The 23,925-nt window shown below is 47.6% G+C and overlaps 1 protein-coding gene across 1 annotated transcript in view; it reads right to left on the bottom strand.

Moving 5' to 3' along the window:
• Positions 1-4,930: 4,930 nt before the first annotated feature.
• Positions 4,931-23,925, bottom strand: part of GGT6 (gamma-glutamyltransferase 6) — a 40,471-nt gene continuing 21,476 nt past the window's right edge. The window contains exons 2-5 of the mRNA XM_030192746.1: positions 20,883-21,109; positions 20,658-20,711; positions 9,089-9,202; positions 4,931-7,176 (exon numbers count right to left, since the gene is read on the bottom strand). Coding sequence (XP_030048606.1) covers positions 5,903-7,176; positions 9,089-9,202; positions 20,658-20,711; positions 20,883-21,109 — 1,669 coding nt within the window. The 3' untranslated portion in view covers positions 4,931-5,902. The remainder of the gene's footprint in view (positions 7,177-9,088; positions 9,203-20,657; positions 20,712-20,882; positions 21,110-23,925) is intronic.

Here is a 23,925-nt window from a genome sequence, read left to right as displayed (position 1 = left end):
GTGTCGAGAAGTCTACTGGTTAACTTTGCACCCCATTAGAGGTTCAAGAGGAGGAATGGATAGACGGGCTGGTCTAGTTCAGAATGAACAACTGTGGGTTGTTGAATTGCAATGTTTTTGCAGCCTAGGGGCACCAAATGAGGAGACTAAGTGCTTTGGTAAAGCTTGAAAATCACTTGAGTCCTTATCTTTATCATACTAGGTTCATTTTTTTGCCATTTAACAATGTTGGAGGAGTGGCCTAGTGGTTAGGGTGGTGGACTTTGATCCCAAGGAACTGAGTTTGATTCCTGGCACAGGCAGCTCCTTGTGACTCTGGGCAAGTCACTTAACCCTCCATTGCCCCATGTAAGCTGCATTGAGCCTGCCATGAGTGGGAAAGCGCAGGGTACAAATGTAACAAAAAAATAATAATTTCCTTTTATTTAATAGAACACTTTAAATACTGAAAAGCTCCACCACTTGAACTCAAAGAATTACTTCATAAACATGTACGTGGTGGCTAAATTGTGGTAATGTCTGTTTTCTCAAATTCAATTTACAAATTATTTTTTTGGAGGAAAAAAGTCCCTGCATGTCCTCGGTCATTAATGTGTTTTTTTTAATGACTCGCTGGACGTTAACTCTTCATTGGCTACTTTTCATTGGTGCAAATGGCCACACCTACATTTATGTGCGACCTTCCGCGTAAGCATTAATTGTATAAACCACAACAAAATTTGGACGCAGCTTATAGAATACCGTTTAAGTGGGGGTTTTACAGCACCGAGTTTTAATGCACCATTTACATAATTCCCTCCTATGTGTACAGTTGAATAAAATGTGAAGAACTGGCCTAAGTCCATGTGCATGTACCCATATGCTTGTATTCTGGTGGCTTACACATAAATGCCAGTGCCTTTCTTATCGAATTAACCCTTAAGAGCCTGAGTGGCATGGAAAGCAGGCTGGAAAAAGCAGGACTGATCATCCCCACCAAGACTTTGAACTGCACTGAGAAAAGGAAGGAGGTGACAAGCAGGACGGGGACCCAAGGAGCATTTCCAGGAACCACTGCAAGGGCTTGGGCTGCTCTGCTGACCTGATAGGGGGGGGGAAAGCTGCGCTGAATGAGTGGAAGAACCGTGGGAGCAGGAGGCCAGGAGAGACCACGGAGGCAATGGGCAGCAGAGAGCAAGGAGCACAGAGGTGAAAGGAGCTTGAGAGGGCAAACAGGAGAAAGGGTTCATAAGGTGAGGGTAGGAGGGAGAGAACCAGAGAAGGGCTGCAGGAGGGAGAGGACAGGCACTCAGGAAGGGGTCACAGGGAAATAGCAGGACACAAAACATAAGTATGGGAGAGGATAGAAAGAAAGGTGCTCAGGAAGGGGACATGGGGCAGTTTTGGAAGCAGTGCTTGGAGAAGAGCTATGGAAGTAGGAAGGGAATCTGTTCAGGAAGGGCCAACACTACGAAATGAGCCCCCCCGAAAGAATGCAAGAGGAAGGAAGGACCATAAAGTGGATGGGAGCAAGCACCCAAGAAGATCCTCTGAGGGGGGTAGCTGTAAGGAAGGGACCGGGAGGGGGAGGACCAGGTAATGGCCTGCAGGAGTGAAGGCACTCGGGAAGGGGCTAAGAGTTTGGGAGAGCTGAGGAGAAGGGAAGGAAGTCATGAAGGGGTCAGGGAAGAGGTGAATGCCATGGATAAAGGCCAGAGGGTGGGAGGGACAGGGTCTGTGGGTAATAATGTTCCTGTGTCACCACCTGTGTTTACCTTTGAAAAGGTACAACACTGATATATGAGGGGGAGGGGAGGGTAGGCTGGAAGGGAGAGAGACTAGTGGGGTGCAGCTGGACAGGAGATAGAATGAACATGAAATTTGTGTGGGGAGAGGGCTGGGTGGGATCATAAAGAGGAATAGAGTGACCGATTGGTAACTTGGGGGAAAGGGCCAAGACTAGTATGGAGCTGAAGGAGAGAGGGAAAGCTGTGTGCTGGGGTAAGAGAGGTTGGTGAGCAGGGCCTGGGAGCTGAGAGACCAGTAAAGAGAGGCTGAGCTGCAGTGGAAGAGGTTTATGGCAAATCCCTCCAAGCAAAATGTCAGAAAAGGCCTCTAGAGCAAGAGGGATCCACCACAGAGGACACAGGAGAGGCCCCCTGCATGGAAATTTATGCCACAGCTGAGCAGGAGGGGGGAGAAGTGGGGGGAAAGCTTAGTGGTGAGGAGCTGGGAAAGAGGATCAAAGATCAGTAGAAACAGGCTATTGAAAAGGATCCCAACTCAAAACGGTTGGAAATCCTGGACTAGGGCCAGCCACTACATAAACACCGATGCTCTGGAATAAACCTCTGAAGGATGGAAACAGTCCTCGTGCTGAAGACCTGGCTTTTTGGAAATTGTCCCCGTAATTAATATTTTGGATTGTCCCAGTAATAAACCCCTAAGGTGGGTACTGTGCAGTGTATGAAGATCTTTTAAGATCCTTAAGCATCAATGAACAGCCAGGTTGAGCACCATCCCTGAGTTTTCCTCTTGGTGGACTCCTCAGTTTTTGCACTCATGATGCGGAAAGAGGTCTGGCACTTCTGTGTCCTCCATCCAGGCCTTGCACTGACTTTTCACATCTCTCACTGCCCCCCCCCCCCCCCCTTCATTTGTCTGCTCTGACGTGTCCAATTAAAGACTTTCTATTCCCTCAGAAGCCAGTCGGTCGGTCGAGCATGCGCAGAGCAGCCAAGCGTTATGCTGGCTGCTCTGCGCATGCCAAGGTCGTCCTTTATGGACGTCCTTCACTAAAAAAAAAAAAAAAAAAAAAAAGAACGTCTCTGAGGAGCAGCCAAGGACGTCCTTTATGGACGTCCTAAAACAACTTCCCGGGAATCCCTTTGGCCGAGCAGTGAGACAGCTACAACACACGCGTATACAGAGAGGCAGGGCTTTTGGATAGCCCAAGAGGGAGGCAGCGACACACACACGTTCTTACAGAGCCTGCGGGGAGGGGGAGAGAGAATGAGAAGCAGGAGAGAGACACATCGGAGCTTAAGGTTGTTTCCAGCTTGTGCCCCCCCCCCCCATGTTAGCATTTACTTTATAGAATTGACCCTTTAACGCATAAATAGAGCATGGATGGCCAAACAACATATGTTCATCAGTGCTGTCCTTAGGATTAGTAGCATGGAATCTTGTTACTCTTGGGATTCCAGAATCTTGTTACTCTTTGGGATATTGGAATCTTGCTACTCTGGGATTCTGGAATCTTGTTACTCTTCAGGATTCTGGAATCTTGCTACTCTTTGGAATTCCAGAATCTTATTACTCTTTGGGATTCTGGAATCTTGTTACTGCTACTCTTTGGGATTCTGGAATCTTGCTATTATTTGGGATTCCAGAATCTTGTTACTCTTTAGGATTCTGGAATCTTGCTACTCTTTGGGATTCCGGACTCTTGCTACTCTTTGGGGTTCTGAAATCTTGTTACTCTTTGGGATTCTGGAATCTTGTTACTGCTACTCTTTGGGATTCTGGAATCTTGCTACTCTTTGGGATTCCGGACTCTTGCTACTCTTTGGGGTTCTGCCACTTATTTGTCACCTGAATTGGCCACTGTTGGGAGCAGGAGACTGGACTAGATGGACCATTGGTCTGACCCAATATGGCTATTGTTGTGTTCTTAGTGTGCCAAGCTGGGACCATGTTAACACATGTAAAACATGAACAGGGATGGAACTAAGGCTGGCAGAGAAGGGAAGCTGCTCAGGGCACAAAGCAACATGAGGGCACAAATGACTGAAATGCAAGTATGAGCCAGAACAGAAGCCAGGTACCATCCATGTTGGGCAGGTAAGAGAAGGAGAAATGGGGATTTGAGTGGAAGGAGAAAGTGAGGGGGTTAAGGCAGGGTAGAGGCAGGATGGTGAAAACTGACTGATGGAAATGGGAACTGAGATTAGTTGGGGTTTGGTTTCGAGAAAAGTGTGTAGCAGAGAGGAGCAGGAGAGAACAGGTGGGAGGTGATGGGCTGCAGGACAGGACATGAATAGAGAATGTAAGGGGGGGAGGCTATGGATTTAGGGAGAGAAAGAGGAGTAGAGTTTATTTTAGTTACATGAATCTCTCTAAATGTGTCTAAGCAGTCAGGCTGACCATATCATCAGAGGAGGAAGCAGCAGCTATATCATTGAAGGGGGGGAATCCCCCCTTACCCCCCTGTGCCCAATGTACTGCTTACTTTGCCTGGTGACAGTCACGTGTCACATTGAGATTTTTTTGCCACCAGTGGCCCTTGCTGGAAAAATAGTGACGATCACCAAACTAAAAGAGAGACCAGGAGCTCAACTACAGGAGATGGGATTGTGGGGGAAAGTTTCCTCTTTGAGAGAGATTGTGTATGTAGAAAAAGATCCCTGAAAGGAGAGACTGTGAATTATATTTGTTCAGAAGGGAACAGCTTCGTCATGCAAGAGGGAAACTCTACCTTCCTAAACAAAGGAAATCACAGACACAAGTAGCGGATATGTGAGATGTGTATTCTTCAATCTCAGGACAGCAAGACTACCTCTAAGAAGTAATCGTTTTGCACGACGTTTCAGTAAAGTCAGTTGGAAAACTCCAAATCTATTTCTAAGTTCTCCCCCAGGGCCTTGATAAGGAATCTCTTCCTAATGGAAAGAAATGGCTTCCTCGGAAAAGAGGATACGTGTGCTGAGTGAAGAGGGCTTGATACTGCTTGTGGACTGAACCCGTTCTATGTCAGTGACTAGAATACCACCACTGATACACCTTTCCAAAAGTAGGTGGCTCCTTAGAGAATTACTCCCATAATGCATGACTACAGCACGGACAGCTAAGGCGGGAACAAAATGAGAAGTGGGTACCACCATAATAGAGATTGAACATCTTTCATTTCATAAGTACTGTTTTGTATGTTCAGGCTTGAAAAATGGGACAGGCAATTTTCAGAAGACACCGGTATAAAGTGATTTGTATTTATTTATTTATTTACAGCCCAAAAATCGTTCTCCCTTGATCCAACTCAAAATATAACATTACTCCACAATTCTCCACAATGTGAAGCCTTGTAATCACATTACGAGGATTTGTTCCCGGCCCGCATTTATGTCAGGGAGAGAAAATTCATGCATATAGATTATTTTTTTCTGAGATAAAAAGAAGGCAGAGGTGAACTGACAAGGATCTGTGCCCCCAGGCAATAAGATTGTCCTGGACCCCTCTGTCCCTGGGTCCCATACCTCTGCCCCCCCCCCCTCCAAATGCAACATCTCTCCTTCTCATTCATTCTCCTTCCCCTTGATGCACTATCTCTGCCCCCTTCTGCAACTCCAACATCTCTGAACTCTCCCTCTGTTCCCCAGGTCCAACGGGTGGAGGAATTTTGGAAGGCCCACCCATCCAAATTCTGGGCCCATCCAAAATGACAGGTCTGGCTACACCCCTGCTACAGAACAAACTGGTGTGCAAAATTTCATATGCCCTGCTGGATTTTTCCAGAGTCAGAATGGTAATACTGGTAAATGAAGAACAGTCTGAGGCTCCACACGGAGACTGTACAACAAATCTTAGCTTTAAATAGCAGCAGAAAATGCCTTAAGGCCTTTCCATCTCTCAGTTTCTTGAGAGAACAGAAGGACATAGAGGTGGAAACATTCTTTCTTTCTTGCTCAGGATTTTCTAGGCTGGGCTATTTCAGACTCTGGATGGATTCAGTTCCAGAAGAACCATGCACTTTAGTGGACACAACCAAAGTTTCAAGATCACAGTCCTGCTGGAAGATGAAAGGGTCTGCCACCAAGAGAACAGAAGAGCTGAAAGTGTTCCCAAGGCCCAAGAATCATAGTAAAGCCACAATGGCCATAATCTTTGTTTCTGACTTCTAGTTCTCTCAGCATCTGACCTGAACGTCCTAGAAGCCACTGGAAGGACAGCACTGAGGTGGTGACCCAATGGCCCTCACATGCTCAGCATGAGACTGCACCAGTAGAATGGAAGTGGCACCGGCCTCTGGCTCTGTCTCTGATAAGCTCTCAAACAGGCTGGAAGTGTTGAAGACCCCAGAGACAGGACTCCAAGGGACACCATCTTCTCCTAGGACCAGGTGTAAAAAGGGCCCATTTGTTGCATCCTTCAAGGACTTCTCAAAATAGATGCGATTGATAATGACTTGGGCAATGTTCAGAGGAACAGAACTCCCACCCACTGCTCCCACTCCTACAATGTCGTCGTCGTCATCATCATCATCAGCATTGAGTTTCACCAGCACAGGGCATGACCAGAAGAGCAGTTTTGAGTCCATACCCCTAGTAAAATCACTCAGGAGGATACCTGTGGTGGGAGACAGGAAGTAGGAGCCAAACGAGCTGTTGAGAGAGGTAGAAATCATTAATATGTTGCCCTTGCTGTCTGCTGTGGTAAGATGACTCCCAACCTCGGCTGATTTCAACTGTAGAAAGCTTTGATGTGACACCAATTGTCCTGAGGTCTCCAGGGAAGCATTCCAGGGAATAAGTTCTCTAAAACTTCTGATGTATGCATGCTGTGAAGCATTGAGAATCTGATAATAAATATCACTCAGGCCTTGCTCGGGAAGAACATTCTTTTTTGAGTTCAGTTCTTTTAAAATATCACCTACGATATTTCCAGCTGCTGGAGGAGGTGCACTATACAGTGTAAACCCATCTAGCTTAAAGTCCAAGGGGTTCTCTAGTGCCACTTTGGACCTACTGATGGCATCTGAGAGCAGTTCTCCCTCTTGGGGAGGAAGGTCTTGGATTAAATATTTCACCAACTCTTCTGGTAAAGTTGCCTCAGCCATCATGGATCCAGCCTCATGGAGAATGTCACCCAGCTTCGGACTGACAACTAGTGAACCTTCATCCTTCAGGCTTCCATTTGCATAGCAGAATAAGCTACAGAGAAGGGAAGACTTCACTCGCTCTTCATTCTCCCTCAGTGCTCGAGCGAGGATGTGGTCAATGCGGAAGCCGCCCCGTGCCAGCTGAACAATGGGTTCCAAGAGCTCTGACCACCCAAGCTGGCCATGGTATTGATGCAGTAAGTAGAGACCCTGCAGTGTCAGTGGAACACCATACTTCAGGGCGAGGGACAGGGTAGGGACAGCGTTCAATGCGATAGTGATGCCAGATGTTGCATTATGAAATATGGCTGAGAAAGCTCCACCTACAGACATAAAGGAGATTGTTAGAATGATCAGGTCAGTAAGATCCCATTACAAGGGTCATTTATTTATTTATTTATTTATTTGTGACATTTATATCCCACATTGTCCCAAACAAGTTTGAGTTCAATGTGGCTTACAATAAACAGTATAGGATACATAACAAAGAATAATGTGTAAGAAAGTAATTTGTTGTAAGAATCCAATTTTACAATACGGTATCATAAATATACTGGGATAGCTATAAGTACATAAGTAATGCCACACTGGGAAAAGACCAAGGGTCCATCAAGCCCAGCATCGTTTCCACGACAGCGGCCAATCCAGGCCAAGGGCACCTGGCAAGCTTCCCAAACGTACAAACATTCTATACATGTTATTCCTGGAATTGTGGATTTTTCCCAAGTCCATTTAGTAGTGGTTTATGGACTTGTCCTTTAGGAAACTGTCTAACCCATTTTTAAACTCTGCTAAGCTAACCGCCTTCACCACGTTCTCCGGCAATGAATTCCAGAGTTTAATTACGCGTTGGATGAAGAAAACTTTCTCTGATTTGTTTTAAATTTACTACACTGTAGTTTCATCGCATGCCCCCTAGTCCTAGTATTTTTGGAAAGCATGAACAGACGCTTCACATCCACCTGTTCCACTCCACTCATTATTTTAGATACCTCTATCATGTCTCCCCTCAGCTGTCTCTTCTCCAAGCTGAAAAGCCCTAGCCTCCTTAGTCTTTCTTCATAGGGAAGTCGTCCCATCACCGCTATCATTTTAGTCGCCCTTCGCGGCACCTTTTCCAATTCCACTATATCTTTCTTGAGATGTGGCGACCAGAATTGAACACAATACTCAAGGTGCGGTCGCACCATGGAGTGATACAACGGCATTATAACATCCTCACACCTGTTTTTCATACCTTTCCTAATAATACCCAGCATTCTATTCGCTATGGATGTATAACATTTAGAAAATCTATGATGAATGAGTCACCCTGGGTGAGTCACTTAACCCTCCATTGCACCAGGTACAAAATTAGTACCTTACATATAATATGTAAAGCGCTTTGATTGTAACCACAGAAAGGCGGTATATCAAATCCATCCCTTTTCCCTCTAACCAAGAGGAGAATGTAGCAACATGCAGGGGATCAATGCTATGGTATTACTCATAGTAACATAGTAACAGATGGCAGAAAAAGACCTGCACGGTCCATCCAGTCTGCCCATCAAGATAACTCATATGTGCTACGTTTTGTGTATACCCTACTTTGATTTGTACCTGTGCTCTTCAGGGCATAGACCGTATAAGTCTGCCCAGCACTATCCCCACCTCCCAACCACCAGCCCCGCCTCCCAACCACCGGCTCTGGCACAGACCGTTCAAGTCTGCCCAGCACTATCCCCTCCTCCCAACCACCAGCCCCGCCTCCCACCACCGGCTCTGGCACAGACCGTATAAGTCTGCCCAGCACTATCCCCTCCTCCCAACTACCAGCCCCGCCTCCCACCACCGGCTCTGGCACAGACCGTATAAGTCTGCACAGCACTATCCCCTCCTCCCAACCACCAGCCCCGCCTCCCACCACCGGCTCTGGCACAGACCGTATAAGTCTGCCCAGCACTATCCCTGCCTCCCACCACCGGGTCTGGCACAGACCGTATAAGTCTGTCCAGCACTATCCCCTCCTCCCAACCACCAGCCCCGCCTCCCACCACCGGCTCTGGCACAGACCGTATAAGTCTGCCCAGCACTATCCCTGCCTCCCACCACCAGGTCTGGCACAGACCGTATAAGTCTGCCCAGCACTATCCCCGCCTCTCAACCACCAGCCCCGCCTCCCACCACTGGCTCTGGCACAGACCGTATAAGTACTCCTTTAAAGTAAAGAAGAGCAGAGTTCCAGGTGGCACTCACCTATACCAGCAGTGTGCGGATGGACGATTCCCAAGCAGAGCGTGGCCGAGACCCCAGCATCAATAACATTCCCTCCAGCCATCAGTACGTCCTTCCCTAGACTGGAGCAGATCTCTGTACAAGGGGACGAAAGGGAAATGTGAGAACCGCAGAAATTCTATCACCTCCCCCAACAACAGTAAGACACTGGAAAAGAAAGATTTATAACCAGGTAAAAACCAGCATCATAGGGGATTTATAACCAATTGAAATGATGCCACACCTGGAGCTGTATAAAGCATACTGGGACGCAGGAAGATAAGATGCCGTCTCTAGTTGGGTTGGGATTATGTTCAAGAACAGTAAGTTTAAGTTTCATTAAAAGTTGATATACTACCAATGAGCAACCTTTCAGAGCAGTTTACAATTAAAAATCATATCAATTAGGAAAGGAAATACAATGTTTTAAAACATAGAGGGGCATAATCGAACGGGGCGCCCAAGTTTTCATGAGGGCGTCCTCGCAGGACGGCCACGCGAAGGGGCGGGGAAACCTGTATTATCGAAACAAGAGGGGCGTCCATCTTTTGTTTCCATAATACGGTCGGGGACGCCCAAATCTCAACATTTAGGTCGACCTTAGAGATGGTCGTCCTCGGTTTTCGGCCATAATGTAAACCGAGGACGCCCATCTCAAAAATGACCAAATTCAAGCCCTTTGGTCGTGGGAGGAGCCAGAATTCGTAGTGCACTGGTCCCCTTCACATGCCAGGACACCAACCGGGCACCCTAGGGGGCACTGCAGTGGACTTCACAAATTGCTCCCAGGTGCATAGCTCCCTTACCTTGTGTGCTGAGCCCTCCAAACAACTCCCCACAACTGTACACCACTACCATAGCCCTATGGGGGCGAAGGGGGCACCCACATGTGGGTACAGTGGGTTTCGGGTGGGTTTTGGTGGGCTCACATTTACCACCACAAGTGTAACAGGTAGGGTGGGGGATTGGCCTGGGTCCGCCTGCCTGAAGTGCACTGCACCCACTAAAACTGCTCCAGAGACCTGCATACTGCTGTCAGGGAGCTGGGTTTGACATTTGAGGCTGGCATAGAGGCTGGCAAAAAAAAAAAAAAAAGGTTAAGTTTTTTTTTTAGGGTGGGAAGGGGTTGGTGACCACTGGGGGAATAAGGGGAGTTCATCCCTGATTCCCTCTGGTGGTCCTCTGGTCAGTTCGGGCACCTTTTCATGGCTTGGTTGCAAGAAAAAATGGACCAAGTAAAGTCAGCCAAGTGCTCGTCAGGGACGCCCTTTTTTCCATTATTGGTTGAGGATGCCCATTTCTTAATCACGCCCTAGCCCCGCCTTCACTACGGTGCCGACATGCTCCCGTGAACTTTGGTCGTCCCTGCGCCGGGAAGCAGTTGACGCCTAAAATCGGCTTTCGATTATGCCGATTTGGGCGACCCTGAGAGAAGGACGCCCATCTCCCGATTTGTGTCGGAAGATGGGCGCCCTTCTCTTTCGAAAATAAGCCTGATAGTAACATAGTAGATGACGACAGATAAAGACCTGCATTGTCCATCTAGTCTGCCCAACAAGATAAACTCATTGTATATGGTATGTGATATTTCATATGTATACCTGAACTTGATTTGTCCTTGCCAATTTCAGGGCACAGACCATAGAAGTCTGCCCAGCACTGACTTTGCTTTCCAATTACTGGTGTTGCCACCCAATCTCCGCTAACAATCTCTGCTAAAAAAAACTAAAAGATAGTTTAGTGCTCAAAGCACACTTAAAGGGGCATAATCGAATGGAAACGTCTATCTCCTTGGGCGTTTATCTCCGAGAACGGGTCCGTGAAGGGGCGGACCGAACCGTATTTTCGAAAAACATGGACGTTTATCTTTTTTTGAGCTGGGCGTTTTTGTTTTTCAGCGATAATGGAAAATGAAAGCGCCCAGCTCAAAAACGAATAACTCCAAGACATTTATTCGTGGGAGGGGCCAGGATTCATAGTGCACTGGTCCCCCTCACATGCCAGGACACCAACCGGGCACCCTAGGGGGCACTTTTACAAAAAAAAAAAAAGGTAAAACAGCTCCCAGGTGCATAGCACCCTTCCCGTGTGTGTTGAGCCCCCCAAATCCCCCTCAAAACCCACTGCCCACAAGTCTACACCATTACTATAGCCCTAAGGGGTGAAGGGGGGCACCTACATGTGGGTACAGTGGGTTTGGGGGGCGGTTTGGAGGGCTCCCATTTACCAGCACAAGTGTAACAGGTGGGGGGGGATGGGCCTGGGTCCACCTGCCTGAAGTCCACTGCACCCCCTAATAACTGCTCCAGTGACCTGCATTCTGCTGCTAGGGAGATGGGTATGACATTTGAGGGTGAAAATAAACAGTTGTGAAACGGCATATTTTGTGGTGGGAGGGGGTTTGTGACCACTGGGGGAGTCAGGGGAGGTCATCCCCGATTCCCTCCAGTGGTCATCTGGTCATTTAGGGCACTTTTTGGGGCCTTATTCGTGAAAAAACAGGGTCCAGGAAAAGTGCCCTAAATTCTTGCTAAAAACGTATATTTTTTTTCCATTATCGGCGAAAGGCGCCCATCTCCGATCGGCAGATAACCACTACTACTACTACTACTACTACTACTTAACATTTCTAGAGCGCTACTAGGGTTACGCAGCGCTGTACAAATTAACAAATAAGGGCAGTCCCTGCTCAGAAGAGCTTACAATCTAAAGGACGAAATGTCAAGTTGGGGTAGTTAAGATTTCCTGAGAAGAGGTGTAGTGATTAGGTGCCGAAGGCGACATTGAAGAGGTGGGCTTTGAGCAATGATTTGAAGATGGGTAGGGAGGGGGCCCGGCGTATGGGCTCAGGGAGTTTGTTCCAAGCATGGGGTGAAGCGAGGCAGAAAGGGCGGAGCCTGGAGTTGGCGGTGGTGGAGAAGGGTACTGAGAGGAAGAATTTGTCTTGAGAGCGGAGGTTACGGGTAGGAACGTAAGGGGAGATGAGGGTAGAGGTAAGGAGGGGCTGCAGATCGAGTGCATTTGTAGGTGAGTAGGAGAAGCTTGAACTGTATGCGGTATCTGATCGGAAGCCAGTGAAGTGACTTGAGGAGAGAGGTGATATGAGTATATCGGTTGAGGCGGAAGATAAGACGTGCGGCCGAGTTCTGGATGGACTGAAGGGGGGATAGATGGCTAAGTGGGAGGCCGGTGAGGAGTAGGTTGCAGTAGTCAAGGCGAGAGGTAATGAGAGAGTGGATGAGAGTTTGAGTGGTGTGCTCGGAGAGGAGGGGGCGAATTTTGCTAATGTTATAGAGGAAGAAGCGACAGGTCTTGGCTATCTGCTGGATATGCGCAGAGAAGGAGAGGGAGGAGTCGAAGATGACACCAAGGTTGCGGGCAGATGAGACAGGGACGATGAGAGTGTTATCAATTGAGATAGAGAGTGAAGGGAGAGGAGAAGTGGGTTTGGGTGGGAACACAATAAGTTCCGTCTTGGCCATGTTTAGTTTCAGGTGACGGTTGGACATCCAGGCAGCAATGTCGGATAAGCAGGCCAGTACTTTGGCCTGGGTTTCCGCAGTGATTTCTGGTGTGGAGAGATAAAGCTGGGTGTCGTCAGCATAAAGATGATAGTGGAAACCATGAGAAGAGATTAGGGAGCCTAAGGAAGAGGTGTAGATTGAAAAAAGAAGGGGCCCAAGGACAGAACCCTGGGGAACTCCAACAGAGAGCGGGATAGGGGAGGAGGATGAGCCATGAGAGTGTACTCTGAAGGTACGATGGGAGAGATAAGAGGAGAACCAGGAGAGGACAGAGCCCTGGAACCCAAAGGAGGACAGTGTGTCGAGAAGTAGGTTGTGATTGACAGTGTCAAAGGCGGCGGATAGGTCGAGGAGGATGAGGATTGAATAGTGACCTTTAGATTTGGCGAGGAACAGGTCATTGCAGACTTTAGATAGTGCTGTTTCTGTTGAGTGTAGGGGGCGAAAGCCGGATTGAAGCGGATCGAGGATGGCATGAGAGGAGAGGAAATCAATGCAGCGGCTGTGAATGGCACGTTCAAGAATCTTGGAGAGGAAGGGTAGGAGCGAAATGGGGCGGTAGTTGGAGGGACAGGTAGGATCAAGTGATGGTTTTTTGAGGAGTGGTGTGACCACGGCATGCTTGAAGGTGTCTGGGACAGTTGCAGTGGAGAGAGAGAGGTTGAGGATATGACAGATGGTGGGGTTGATAGTAGGAGTGATGGTGTTAAGTAAGTTGGTGGGGATGGGGTCTGAGGAACAGGTGGTGGATTTCAAGGAGGAGAGGAGATGGGCGGTTTCCTCTTCGGTGATAGCCGGAAAAGAGGAGAAGGAAGCCTGGGTAGGTTGGTTGAGAGAGTGGGTTATAGGATGAAGAGGAGGAGAAGGTTTAGTGGTGAATTCAAGGTTGATCTTCTGGACCTTGTCACGGAAGTAGTCGGCCAGAGATTGCGGAGAGAGTGAGGGGGGAGTGGGAGCGGAGGGCACTTTGAAGAGGGAGTTGAGGGTGGCGAAGAGACGACGAGGGTTAGAGCTGAGGGAATTAGTCAATTGGGTGTAGTAGTCCTGTTTGGCGAGGAATAGGGAGGATTGGAAGGAGGATAGCCACGCCCCAGTTCCGCCTTCACCACGCCTTCGACACGCCCCCATCAACTTTGTCCGCATCCACGACGGAGTGCAGTTGAAAACGTCCAAATTCGGATTTCGATTATACCGCTTTATTCGTTTTTGTGAGATAACGTCTATCTCCCGATTTGGGTCACAATATAGGCGTTTTTCTATTTCGATTATAAGCAGGTTAGTCTAATATGCTTTTGTCCACAACGCTATTGTCCACAAATTAGCCACCCAGTGGGCAGTGAGGTGACAAGTTAAGGATCATGGGTGTCATTACTACTACTACTTATCATTTCTATAGCGCTACTAGACGTACGCAACGCTGTACACTTGGACATGAAGAGACAGTCCCTGCTCGACAGAGCTTACAATCTAATTAGGAGAAACAGGACAAACAAGAGATAAGGGAATATTAAGGTGAGGATGATAAAATAAGGGTTCTGAACAAGTGAATAAAGAGAGTAAGAATAGACTCCATCTCTGGTTGGGTTGAGGTTATACTGAGTAACATAGTAACATAGTAGATGATGGCAGAAAAAGACCTGCACGGTCCATCCAGTCTGCCCAACAAGATAAACTCATATGTGCTACTTTTTGTGTATACCTTATCTTGATTTGTACCTGTCCTTTTCAGGGCACAGACCGTGTAAGTCTGCCCACCACTATCCCCGCCTCCCAACCACCTGCCCCGCCTCCCACCACCGGTTCTGGCACAGACCGTATAAGTCTGCCCAGCACTATCCCCTCCTCCCAACCACCAGCCCCGGCACAGACCGTATAAGTCTGCCCAGCACTATCCCCGCCTCCCAACCACCAGCCCCGGCACAGACCGTATAAGTCTGCCCAGCACTATCCCCGCCTCCCAACCACCAGCCCCGCCTCCCAGCACTGGCTCTGCCACCCAATCTCGGCTAAGCTTCTCAAAGGCAATGTGATGACATGGAGCAATAAGAACAGACCCTGTCTCTGGTTGGGTTGAGGTTATACTGAGGAGCAGTAAAAATAGACAATTTCTCTGGTTGGTTTAAGGTTGGAGGATGTGGTGGTGTATTTCTTTTCCTATGTGTTCACTGTGTTATTTTTATGTACATTTATTGTAATCTTGCCTTGAGCTACTAATGAAAAGGTATTAGATAAATTAAAACAAAAAATATCCTATTCTTTTTTGTAGAGCAGGATGGGGGCAGGGAGCGTCCATTTTCAATTCTGCAGATTATGCAGTAAATTATAGAAGGTGCTGGTACGCACTGAGCGTATTCTAAGATTCTACGTGTGTGGGGGGGAGGAGGGGGATTGGGAAGTCCAATGTGGCAGTGTCATAGCAGGTACTGAGGGATACAGTATGGGATGGGAAGTCTCAAAGTAGGGGGAGAGGGGACTGCCGCAGTGTCATAGCAGGTACTGAGGGATACAGTATGGGATGGGAAGTCTCAAAGTAGGGGGAGAGGGGACTGCCACAGAAACTGCTGGAAGCTTGTTTGGAGGTGACATAGGGAGTAATAGACAGCACTGTGTGAGTTTGCATGGTCTCGGTGTGAGGGTTTCCCAAGGAGTATTCGATAGCATTTGTTTGCAGTTAGGATGTCTCGGTATGGGGGTGTCCCATGGAGTACTGGATAACATTGTTTGGGGTTAGGACATCTCAGAGACGGGGTGCCCTATGGAGTACTGGATAGCATCGTTTGGGGTTAGGATGATTCAGAGTGTGTGTGCATCTGTTAATCTGATCGTGAGCCCTTGTGCCCAGGCCGAGGCTTAGGAAGGACCTTAGCCAAGGCCTAGGGTAGACCAAACAGGCGCTACACAATGCCACGGGCCACAAAGCCCCGCACACTCAGGAAAATCAACAAGCACCACCAGAAAAGGGAAATAGACCACTCAGGCAGGCCACAAGGCCAGTCTGGAACCCACTCATACAGAGTGCAAGCATTTGGGCCGCAAGGCCGAACTGGAACCGAATCATACACTGTGAAGGGAAAAGAACAATGAGGGGTCCCAGAAGGGATTGGAGCACAAGCAACGCACACAGCGCCAGGCACTGTCTCTGGGAAGGGCGACAGACCAAACTGGCAGAAACAGACTACAACCAGAGGGAGAGAATACAAACAAAGGCTACAAAGTAACCCAAGTAGTGGAGGGCAGAGCCCACAGGGAAAAAAGGGAAAGCCAGGATCAGAGCAGGACACTATAGACTCGGAACCTAAAAGAGCGAAGCTCCACAGGAATGGCTGAGCAGGAAAAACAGACTGAAGGAAAAGGCTGCTAGAATCCCCAGGCGGAGGAGGGCCAGGACCCACCAGGGCCAAATCAAACACAGTACACCAAGGGCAAAAGCAGACAGAAAGAAAAGGAAGCTTCTAACTAACTACAGCAGAAAAGGAGGACAGAGCTCCCCAAAGTCAGGGCACCCAGAGTAAAAGCAGAGCAGAGGGAAGAACCGCCTTCAAATACACAAACAAGAAAAGGGCCAGAGCCCACAGCAAAATAACAAGCAAAAGCAGACTACAGAGAAAGGCTGCTTCCAAATATAAGGACAGGAAAGAAGCAGGGCACACAAGAGAACACAAGAAAGGGTTAAAGCAGAGACCAGAGAAGGGCTGCCTAAAAGAGGCAGGGCACACGAAAGGCAAAAACCAAGCACCAGTGTTGTTCCTAGGTCGGCTGTCACCCGGGGCGGATCGCTGCTGCGCACCCCCCCCCCCTCCCCCCGGGGTGCAGCGGCATCCATCCCCCCAGGGTGCAGCACAACACCCCCCCCCCCAGCGCAATGACACCCCCCCCCCCCCCGGTGCATCACCCCCCCCCCCCCCCGGTGCATCACCCCCCCCCCCCCCCAGCGCAATGACACCCCCCCCCCCCCCGGTGCATTCTTAGCTGCTGGGAGCAGCCACACAGCTGTCGGCTCCGCTGGCTCCCTCTGCCCCGGAACAGGAAGTAACCTTTTCCAGGGCACAGGGAGCAGGGAACCAGCGGAGCCGACAGGCATGCGGCTGCTCTCTGCACCCCTCCAGCAGCGTGCACCCGGGGCGGACCGCCCCCACCACCCCACCCTTGCCACGCCACTGCCAAGCACTGCACATAAAGGGTTAAAGCAGAGTAGAGGGAAGCTTAAACAAACAAAGCAGGAACCAGCTTACCACAGACAAATCAACACCACAGCCAGGCAGGGAGAAATGAGGCAGAGGAGAAACAACAGACCCAGCTGCACTGCAGTGAAACAATCAAGGAAACGCTGATTACAACCAGCACAAACAGAGACCACAAACAAAGAGAAGAGCAAGCAAACTCCAAAGAATACACACTATGCCACGAGCTTAGTCTGTACTAAGCAAGAGAACCAGAGCTCAGATGAAATGAAATAACGCTAGAGCGTTCACTGTAGGGAGAGGTAAGTTTACATAAGGTCTGACTTCTGACGTCTGCTGCTTCAGACGTCAGCTCAATCCCTGACACAGCCAATCAGAAGCGAGTCCCAGTCATTCCCTTGCCTGTCTCAGTAGAATCCTAACAGCACCCATGCTAGCCATATATTGGCTTCCACAATGTTAGAGGGGGCTTAGCCCAAATTGGGGAGCTTAGGCCTCCGAGGACCCTCGTGGGGTGACTGAGAAGAAATGCTTTGTCCCTCTAGTCCACCCCTGCCTCCCTCACAAATCAACCTCTGGCTATGCTCATAGTTAGGACCTCTAAGTGGGGGTGTCCCTTGAAGTACTAGATAGTATTGTTTGGAGTTGAGACATCTCAGAGAGGGGGTGTCCTATAGAGTACTGGATATCATTGTTTGCAGTTAGGACGTCAGAGTGGGGGTGACTCACGGAGTACTAAATAGCATTGTTTGGGGTTAGGACATCTCAGAGAGGGGCTGTCCCATAGAGTATGGATAGTACTGTTTAGAGTTAGGAGGTCTCAGAGTGGGGGTGTCTCATGAAATACTGGATAGCATTGTTTGGGATTAGGATTCTCAGAGTAGGGGTGTGCTATGGAGTACTGGACAGTATTGTTTGAAGTTAGAAGGTCTCAGAGTGGGGGTGTCTCATGAAATACTGGATAGCATTGTTTGGGATTAGGATGTCTTAGAGTGGGGGTGTCTCATGGAGTACTGGACAGCAGCGAAACTGATCTTTGGAAAATGTAAATTCGAATCTGCCAGGCCCCTTCGAGAAAAATTACATTGGCTTCCCAACAAGGAACGTATTGTCTTTAAAATTTGCACCTTGATTCATAGGATCATTTATGGTGAAGTTCCTGGATACATGTTAAATCCAGTGGCATAGGAAGAGGGGGGGGGGCGGTGGGGCGGTCCGCCCCGGGTGCACGCCGCTGGGGGGGTGTCGGCTCCGCTGGTTCCCTGCTCTCTGTGCCCCGGAACATTCCTGTTCCGGGGCAGAGAGAGCAAGGAACCAGCGGAGACGACGCAGCTCCCAGCGACGTGCACTCGGGGGCGGATCGGCCCTCTCGCCCACCCCTCGCTTCCTAATTGAAGTAAGAATGCGCTCTGGAGGGGTGCGCTCCAGAGGGGGAGGGGGGCGCCGTTCTGCACCTGGGGGGGGGGGGTGCAGCGGCGACCCGCCCCGGGTGTCAGCCGCCCTCACTACGGCACTGGTTAAATCTTATAGATTTACCACCCAGAAATAGTTCCAGTCTTTCCCGATCCTATTTAATTTTACATTATCCAGATTGCAATGGCCTCAAATACAAAATCTACCTACACATCAAGCTTCTCCTTCATAGGAACTCAGCTATGGAATGCACTGCCTAAACTCCTAAAATCAACTCAGAATCATCTAAACTTCAGGAAATTATTGAAGACCACCCTGTTCACGAAGGCATACCATCCAGACGTTACTTTCTTATCTGTTCAGCAAAATTTATGGACCCTAATGTTTTTCCATTATCTTTTATTATCTTTGTTGTCTTAGACGATACGTTTACGATTAATTTTTTACTTTGACATTGTTTAATGATATTATACTGAACTGTAGCCTACCCATGTTATTGTGTAAGCCACATTGAGCCTGCAACTAGTGGGAAAATGTGGGGTATAAATGTGTTAAATAAATAAATATCCCATATAATAAAACTCACCCTCAACGTTCTGAGGACACTGACGTCACTGTCAGGTCCTCCGGGCACTTCCTTCCGGTTCGAAGCCTTCGTGGTGGTGAAGCCACCGAAAACACTGTATTGGGGCCCTGCCCTTGAGTCAAACGTGACGACGTCGCGGAGCAATGTCAACAGATTGACGGTGGCGACGTGCCGCGGTCCGCAACAATGGCGGACGAAAGCCGACGGGGTGAATACGGAGGGGGGAGGTCCGGACGCAAACCGTGCTAGAGCCCATTTCATTGCCGCAAGAAACGGGCATGTTTTACTAGTAAATAAATAAATAGCATTGTTTGGGATTAGGATATCTCAGATTTGTTCAGTTTCACCTGCCTCCCCTTTCCATTTCCAGATTAACAACGTTCCTCATTGTCCACTCCATGGTTGTGTCCGCAGGAGCTGTATTTCTGGGATATTGTGGGACACGTACCAGTTCCTTAGTGGAATCTTTCTTTTCTGTGGCATTCCTCGGTATCTTATCTCTCTTAATCATCCCCTATAAATGAACTCGAATTCTTCGGTCACTTAATGACCATTGACTAAACATTCCTCACGTTCTACCTGCTCCTGCACATTTCATTTTACAGCAACTCTCTTCTGGAGCTCTCCGGCTACTGTTCATCTAGAATTCTCTCTTCCAAAACCTATTATGAGTGGAGGAGTAGCCTAGTGGTTAGTGCAGTGGACTCTGATTCTGGGGAACTGAGTTTGATTCCCACTGCAGCTCCTTGTGACTCTGGGCAAGTCACTTAACCCTCCATTGCCCCTGGTACAAAATAAGTACTTGAATATATGTAAACCACTTTGAATGTCCTTGCAAAAACCTCAGAAAGGTGGTATATCAAGCCACATTTCACTTTCCCTTATGACAACACAATATCAGAAGTGAGCGAAGCCATTGTGACATCACTGATGAGGTTGGCTCTTATTGGTGGAATGAGTGGAGGAGTAGCCTAGTGGTCAATGCAGTGGACTTTGATCCTGGGGAACTGAGTTCGATTCCCACTGGGCAAGTCACTTAACCCTCCATTGCCCCTGGTACAAAATAAGTACCTGAATATATGTAAACCACTTTGAATGTAGGCTGCAAAAACCACAGAAAGGCGGTATGTCAAGTCCCAGTTCCCTTTCCCTATTTGAGATTCTACATGGAATGTTGCAAGTGGAGGAGTAGCCTAGTGGTTAGTGCACTGGACGCTGATCCTGGGAAACTGGGTTCAATTCCCACTGCAGCTCCTTGTGACTCTGGGCAAGTCACTTAACCCTCCTTTGGCCCAGGTACTAAATAAATACCTGTACATACTATGGAAATCACTTTGAATGCAGTTGCAAAAAAAAACAAACCACAAAAACACAGAAAAGAAGCATATCAAGTCAAATTAACAAGATTGCATGTAGAACCCCAAAGAATAGCAAGATTCCAGAATCCCAAGGAGTGGTTAGTGCAGTGAACTTTGATCCTGGAGAAGTGGGTTCAGTTCCCCTCTGGTCAAGTCACTTAACCCTCCATTGCCCCAGGTACAAATACCTGTATATACTATGTAAACCGCTTTGAATGTAGTTGCAAAAACCACAGAAAGGCAGTAGATCAAGTCCCGTTCCCTCGCTCTTTCTTCACAACTGGTTTTGGCAAACATGCCTTGGCTATGATGATGCCTGCTTTAAACTGCCTTCTTCAACCTTCTGCCCCTATCTCTACTGTCCTATTTTTGAATGGAGTTCTTTTCCAACCTCCCTAAATTTTTATTTATTGGAATCTGCCTTGTCACGCTGTCAAGAAAGGGAGTATGTTAAGAAATAATAGACAACAAAGCAGCTCTGAGACTAACCTGACTCAGTGATGACAGTGGCATGATGGTATACTCCATGTTCATGGACATGGCCTTGTTCTTCCTCTCCATGGAGGTGCCCATCGCCTTCCTCCTCTTCCTCTCCATGATGGTGTCCACCGCCTTCCTCCTCTTCCTCTCCATGATGGTGTCCACCTCCTTCCTCCTCTTCCTCTCCATGATGGTGTCCACCTCCTTCCTCCTCTTCTTCTCCATGATGGTGACCACCTCCTTCCTCCTCTTCCTCTCCATGGAGATGGCTTTCCAGCTGTCCCTCCTTTGTACTGTTCCAGTCCTCCAGTACCTCTGTCTGTCCCTGGGATTGTCCCAGGCTCCCATACAGAATCTCAAAGAAGAGAAAGGAGAGGGCTATCGCCAGGAGCAACAGGGCAGCACAGATACGGCAACAGGTCTCTTTCTGCTTCTGGTGAATGATCTTTCGTGCTGAAGGGCTGTGAAGAGAAGAACAATCAGGTAAGAGCCTGCAACCATGGGACCCTGAGCTGGTCATAAGTAGAGACGTACACTGTGCACTGATGGATCCTGGATCCTTGCCTCATTACATTTTAGGTAGATGTTGTAATTTAATAAAGAATAAATAAATATGTATAGACCGTAGTCCTCAAGAGCCACCTGTCCATTCAGGTTTTCAGGATATCCACAATGAATATGCATGAGATGTCTTAGCATGCACTTTCTCCACTGCATGCAAATCTCTCATGCCTATTTATTGTGGGTATCCTGAAAACTTGACTGGCCAGGTGGTGCCTGAGGACTAGTCCGAAGATCACTGCCCTGGAGTCCTGCTCCTTTGGATCCTTCAGTGTCCTCTAGTGACTCTACTGAGTAGTAGAGGGTCGAGCAGGGACTGTCTGATACATGTTCAAGTGTACAGTGCTGTGTACGTCTAGTAGTGCTATAGAAATAATAAGTAGTAGTAGCAGTAGAGAAATAGTTTTTTTAAAATAACTTAGTTAGTACAATTATATTTAGGTGCTGTTTTTGGCTAGCTGAGGCTAACCTTTTTTTTCCTTTTGATATTTCACGTGGTATTGTAACGTACCTTCCTTTGATGTGGGCTTGTTGGTTTTCTTTTCTGCTGTGTTTTGATGGATATGCCTTCCTTGTTTCCATTTTTTTTGTACATTGATTGTTTGTACATTTATGAAACTTTCAATTAAAAAAAAAACCAAACCCTGGTGCAATTACATGCCCCTAATCACTTGCTAAATCCTTGCCCTTAAAAGCAACCAGGTCCACAGGGCATCCAGTACTGAGCTGATACATGTTCCTGCTGACTCAGGTGTCTGTTCCACTCACCAGGCTCACTGTGCCAGCGGTTGGCAGAGTCCAGCTGAGAGCTGGCAGTGACTCCGTCTGCCTGCAGGGCAGGGTGTGAGGAATGAGCAGCTTATTTGGCTAAGCAGAACATGAAAACAGGATGTAGTAGTTCTAGTTTCAGATGTGCTTTGGAATCGAAAACATGCAGTTTCTGAAAGAAAGAAACAAATCAATCCCTATCCCCCCCCCCCCTTTCTGGGTTATAGTTGAGGGGTGTTGGCCCCTGCACTGAAGATGAGAAAAAGCTGCTCTGAGCACTTCTACCTCCAAAATTGTTTCGCACTAGGCTTCACTGTGTCACACCCTAGTACAAATTGTATATGGACAATAACAGCAGTGCAGGTGGGTCCCCGCACTGTTTAGGATTCACTATATCGAACGGTAGAAGAAACAGGTACCTGAAGTAACACTTACCACAAAGACCCATAATAACATGGGAAGGATTTGATTTCAGTCTGGACGTGAAAGGTGATAGATGGAAGATTCAGTGGGGAGAGACATACTATCGATGTGCTAAAGGTGCCACTGTGCTGTTTGTCAGCACTGCAGAAGCAGCACAACTGACAGTGGTTTCCAAAGTGAATGGTGGAAGCATCTTGATGCAGTGGAGGTTTGTAATAACACAGTGTGGATAGATCCAGAAAAATGCTGTCGCTGAGACCAAGAGAGAGTGGAATAAAATACCAAAATTACCATCCTGGAAGCCCAGAGCAGACGTATTCCAAGTATTAAAAAAAGGCAGAACAAAGGCCAAACAACAACCAGCATGGTTAAAAAGTAAGGTGAAGGAAGCTATTAGAGCTAACAAAAAATCCTTCAGAAAATGGAGGAAGGATCCAACTGAAAATAATAGGAAACAACATAAGGAATGTCAAGTCAAATGCAAAGCGCTGATAGGGAAGGCAAAGAGAAACTTTGAAAAGAAGATTGTGTTGGAGGCAAAAACATATATAGGTGTATTAGGATCAAGAAGCTGATAAAAGAATCAGTTGGACTGCTAGATGGCCAAGGAGTAAAGGGAGGAATCAGGGAAGACAAGGCCATAGCAGAGAGATTAAATGAATTCTTTGCTTTGGTTCTCACAGAGAAAGATGTGGAAGAGACACCAGCACCAGAAATGGTAAATGCTGATGAGTCAGAGAAACTGAAACAAATCTATGTAAACCTGAAGATGTAATAAGGCAATTTGACAAATTGAAAAGTAGCAAATTGCCTGGACTGGATGGTATACATCCCAGAGTACTCATAGAATTGAAAAATGAACTTACAGAGCTATTGTTATAATGTATTATAATATGTAATTTATCTTTAAAATCTAGCATGGTACCAGAAGATTGGAGGGTGGCCAATATAATGCCAAAGTTTTAAAACGGATTCCAGAGGTGATCTGGGAAATTATAGACCAGTCAGTCTGATGTCAGTGGCAGGCAAAATGGTAGAGACTATTGTAATGAACAAAATGACAGAGCATATATGTAACATAAGAACATAAGCGTCGCCATACTGGGACAGACCGAATGTCCATCAAGTCCAGCATCCTGTTTCTAACAGTGGCCAATCCAGGTTACAAGTACCTGGCAAGATCCCAAAACAGTACAATACATTTTATGCTGCTTATCCTAGAAATAAGCAGTGGATTTTCCCCAAGTCCATTTTCATAATGGCTTATGGACTTTTCTTTTAGAAAGCTATCCAAACCATTTTTAAAACCCACTAAGCTAACTGCTTTTACCTCATTCTCTGGCAGCGAATTCCAGAGTTTAATTACACGTTGAGTAGAGAAATATTTTCTCCAGTTTGTTTTAAATGTACTACGTTGCGTGTCCCCTAGTCCTAGTATTTTTGGAAAAAGTAAACATGCGATCCACATCTACCCGTTTCCACTCCACTCATTATTTTATAGACCTCTATCATATCTCCCCTCAGC

The sequence above is a fragment of the Microcaecilia unicolor genome, chromosome 2, assembly GCF_901765095.1.
Source record: "Microcaecilia unicolor chromosome 2, aMicUni1.1, whole genome shotgun sequence".
NCBI classification, from domain to species: domain Eukaryota; kingdom Metazoa; phylum Chordata; class Amphibia; order Gymnophiona; family Siphonopidae; genus Microcaecilia; species Microcaecilia unicolor.
The sequence above is the reverse complement of the archived record's forward strand: the minus strand, read 5'-3'. Positions and strand labels throughout refer to the sequence as shown.